Raw genomic sequence first — 3,297 nt, 5'->3', positions numbered from 1 at the left:
AATGCATGTAATAAATATTATACTAAATTGCAATAATATGTTTCTTCATTTCTTATTTCAAAATTTTATTTTAAAAAAGTACATATTATTTACAGTTTAATATTTTGTTTTTGTAATCAACCAGTGTAATACACGGGTTTTACACCTAGTATTAAATAATATCGTTAACATTCCTAATATTATAAAAAGTAATGTCTCTAAAATAATTCCTTCTTATATTCTAGTCATATACATATATATTCGAAGGAAACCATGATGTACCAACAAAAATCATACCATAATCTTTTACATTTGTAGATCTCTATCATACAACACAAAAACAATTAAACACCCGAACAACCATAAATCATAAAAACCATAAAAGACCAATCTACAACATCGAAGTCACAGCTAGAAAAACAACAACAATAAAACTAATGGCGATTGTGTTCAAGCTACCTGTATTTTTTGATGCATTGACCCGTGCAGTAGGAGAATACTGAGGGATGGTGGAATTAGGAGGTGTCGTGGTTGGCGTGGTTGTGGTCGAGGAATTGGTCGGAAGTGTGGTTGCACCACCAGTAGTGGGAGCATCTGCGGGCGGGCTTAGGGCGGGGGCCGGTGCAGTAGCTAGAGGACCCTAATCAATATATATGTAATAGAAGTTAAGGCTAAATGCAAATTAAATAAATAAAACAATGTACTTTCATTTATGTGTTTCTTATATGTATCATTGTACTTTCAAAATTTCTCTTATTTGTACTTCTTTATTGAAAAACTATACTTTGAAAATCTACTAAGGATGTGTTTGATAAAACTAGTTTGTCGCTGGTAGCCGAAAGGTAAAACTTTTGTTTGGTAAAAATAGTTGTAAACTTTTAAATGAGTAAAATCACATGAAACTACAAGTTAAAAACTTCTAAAAGTTAAAATCTCTAAAACTAAAAGTTTCAAGTTCGAACTCCCAAAATCTAAAAGTTAAAAATTGCTAAAGGTCACTACCCAACATATCCTAAATTATAACAATAAGAATTCATTTGTATTACGATAACTTCAATAAAATGTTAACCCTACCTGACCAGTTTTGGAGAGTCCGATATCATATATTGACGTTAAATCTGTTTTGTAGATCCCAAAAAATCGTTCTGAACCCGCACCAGGTTTTAAATCCTCATCATATAATGCAAATAGATATGTATCAATGGATTTCCCAGGCATCAATGGAGTTCCAACCATGGATCTAAGATGAGCAACCAAGTTGCCATTGTAAGCCTTCGCATTCTCAATGGTCGCACCATGCTCAGTATCGCCGCCTTTATATGGCCAACCTGTCTCAGCGACCACAATCTCAACATCTGGAAAGGCCATGGCGTTCAATGCCGATCTCACTGCATCCACCTTGATAAAATGGTCAAACATAGACTCATAAGTCATATATTAACCACAAACATAGGGTAAAATAAATATTCGGAAGCTTTATAAAATAAAGGGTACATTCAAAAAATAATAAAGCATTTGATTATTTTATTGATGTAAATGAATTGTTTTTTTATGTATTTATAATTTTTTAATTATATATGCAACTATATATATATATATATATATATATATATATATATTTCTTGTGTACAAAAATAAAATATATAGATAGTTGGGAAATGATTTCCAGTTCTAACATTTTTTTTGGTTTTAATTTCAATTTTTCACTAGATAGTTATTATTGTTAAATACATTATTAGTTTTTTATAGCAAAACACAAGTTGGCATTTTTTTACAATTTTGTCCAAAACTAAATATTAGATTAGATTAAAAAATATATTTAATATTATTGAAACAAAGGTATTAATTAATAATGTATACTTGTTGTGGGCTAAATACGTGGCGCACGTTCCAGCGAAACTTGAGCCAATTTTTTAATTCAAAAAAAAAATGCAGATGCTAACCGTGTCCTGAACAATTTAAATTTAAACTCACCTGAGCATCAAACATATTCATATACTTCACATTCGTGCCGGAATCCGGCCGGCCGGCGTTCGGCTCAAACAGGCAAAACGCCAGAGTATCAGGCCGCGGATCACTCTGGTAAGCAAAGTAAGGATAAGGATTGATCATGAATGGCGAAGCAGTTGCTTTGTTAAACTCCAAAAATCCCTTCAACAAAGCCTCATATTTTGGATCAAATCTTCCGGCAGACGGCGGCTCCGATTGTCCCAACACCGACATCGGGTGCACCGTTGACACCTTTATCTTCCCACCCAATGAAGCCGCTTCAAGGGCGTTTTGGAGATTTTGCATCGCCGGCAACAGTTGTGTCTTCAGATTCTCGTCGGGGTAGTACAACACCTCGTTGCCGACGTTGATGATGATGATCTTACTCGCCGGATAGTATGGTGATACATTAGAACTAATCCATCCTTTTGCAAAGTTCAAGTCGGCTGCTAACGCCGGAATATCACTGTTGGAAGTACCGATTGTGATGCCGATGCCGGTGTTCGCTAAAGCTTTGATTATGCCTGCGTCGACTCCGTACATCCTTACTTTCCCGATTGAAGTTGACTGAAGTAGCTTCGCGGTGGCTGACGGCGGTGGAAGGTTGTCGGCGGTGACGCCATAGTTTACTCCGATATATGATTGCGATCCTAATTAAGTTATAAAACCGAACATACAAACAAATATCAGCGAAAACCCATATTCATTACACCATAGTAAATATTACATGACCCTCAAAAGAAATTGAAAATTTGAGAGTTAGAGAAGCTTACTAACGACGGCTGCGGTGTTGAGGAGGAGGAGGAGGAGGAAGAAGGAGGTGGTGGTTGTTGAAGGCAGAGACGCCATGATTGGGAGCTTTGAGGCACCTTGTTCACGTGTGTGTTTTTGAAGAGGAAGAGAGGGACAAAAATGGAAAATGGCTTACTTAAGGACTACGGTCGGCAACATGGGAAGCGTCAGTGGTTTAGGTTAATGTTTTTTTGTTTCGTATGAAATTAAATTTAGTGACTTTTTTGTTTTAACGTGTATATTTGTAAAGTTGAATTTGAGAAAATACAGTGGAAAAGACATCTTAAAAAAATATGTTTAATAATTGTCCTTGATTTTGTTTTTCCATCGCTTTAAGAACTTAACTTTTTCATTCTGCTATTTAATTATATGTATTTGGAAACCATCCCTTTCTTATTCCTATCAAGATCTTTTGTTTTAGATTTACTTTTTTTTTTTGGTGTTTCGATCTAACATCTAAAAATATGCTTCATACTTAAAAAATATTTGTTGCTAATAAGATTTGTGATTATTATTGATTCATATACGACGTTGACA

General features: G+C 34.7%; 1 protein-coding gene across 1 annotated transcript; it reads right to left on the bottom strand.

The window, feature by feature from the left end:
- Window positions 1-237: 237 nt before the first annotated feature.
- Window positions 238-2,952, bottom strand: LOC145096778 (glucan endo-1,3-beta-glucosidase 7-like). Its single transcript, XM_079034128.1, has 4 exons — window positions 2,742-2,952; window positions 1,954-2,618; window positions 1,054-1,377; window positions 238-619 (listed from the first exon to the last, which is right to left on the bottom strand). Exons 1-4 carry the CDS (start codon window positions 2,815-2,817, stop codon window positions 371-373), a joined length of 1,314 nt encoding a protein of 437 aa, XP_078890254.1. The 5' UTR covers window positions 2,818-2,952; the 3' UTR covers window positions 238-370.
- Between the last annotated feature and the right edge of the window lie 345 nt (window positions 2,953-3,297).

The sequence above is a fragment of the Lactuca serriola genome, chromosome 4 (genome assembly GCF_051521515.1).
Source record: "Lactuca serriola cultivar US96UC23 chromosome 4, Lser_US96UC23_V15, whole genome shotgun sequence".
Taxonomy (NCBI): Eukaryota; Viridiplantae; Streptophyta; class Magnoliopsida; order Asterales; family Asteraceae; genus Lactuca; species Lactuca serriola.
The sequence above is the reverse complement of the archived record's forward strand: the minus strand, read 5'-3'. Positions and strand labels throughout refer to the sequence as shown.

Bases quoted from the DNA above. Each gene is read 5' to 3' on its own strand.
- LOC145096778 (XM_079034128.1), bottom strand. From the start codon at position 2,817: ATGGCGTCTCTGCCTTCAACAACCACCACCTCCTTCTTCCTCCTCCTC. The intron at 2,619-2,741 runs GTAAGCTTCTCT...TAACTTAATTAG, and splicing joins CAACACCGCAGCCGTCGTTA to GATCGCAATCATATATCGGA. The intron at 1,378-1,953 runs GTGAGTTTAAAT...CATTTTATCAAG, and splicing joins TGAATATGTTTGATGCTCAG to GTGGATGCAGTGAGATCGGC.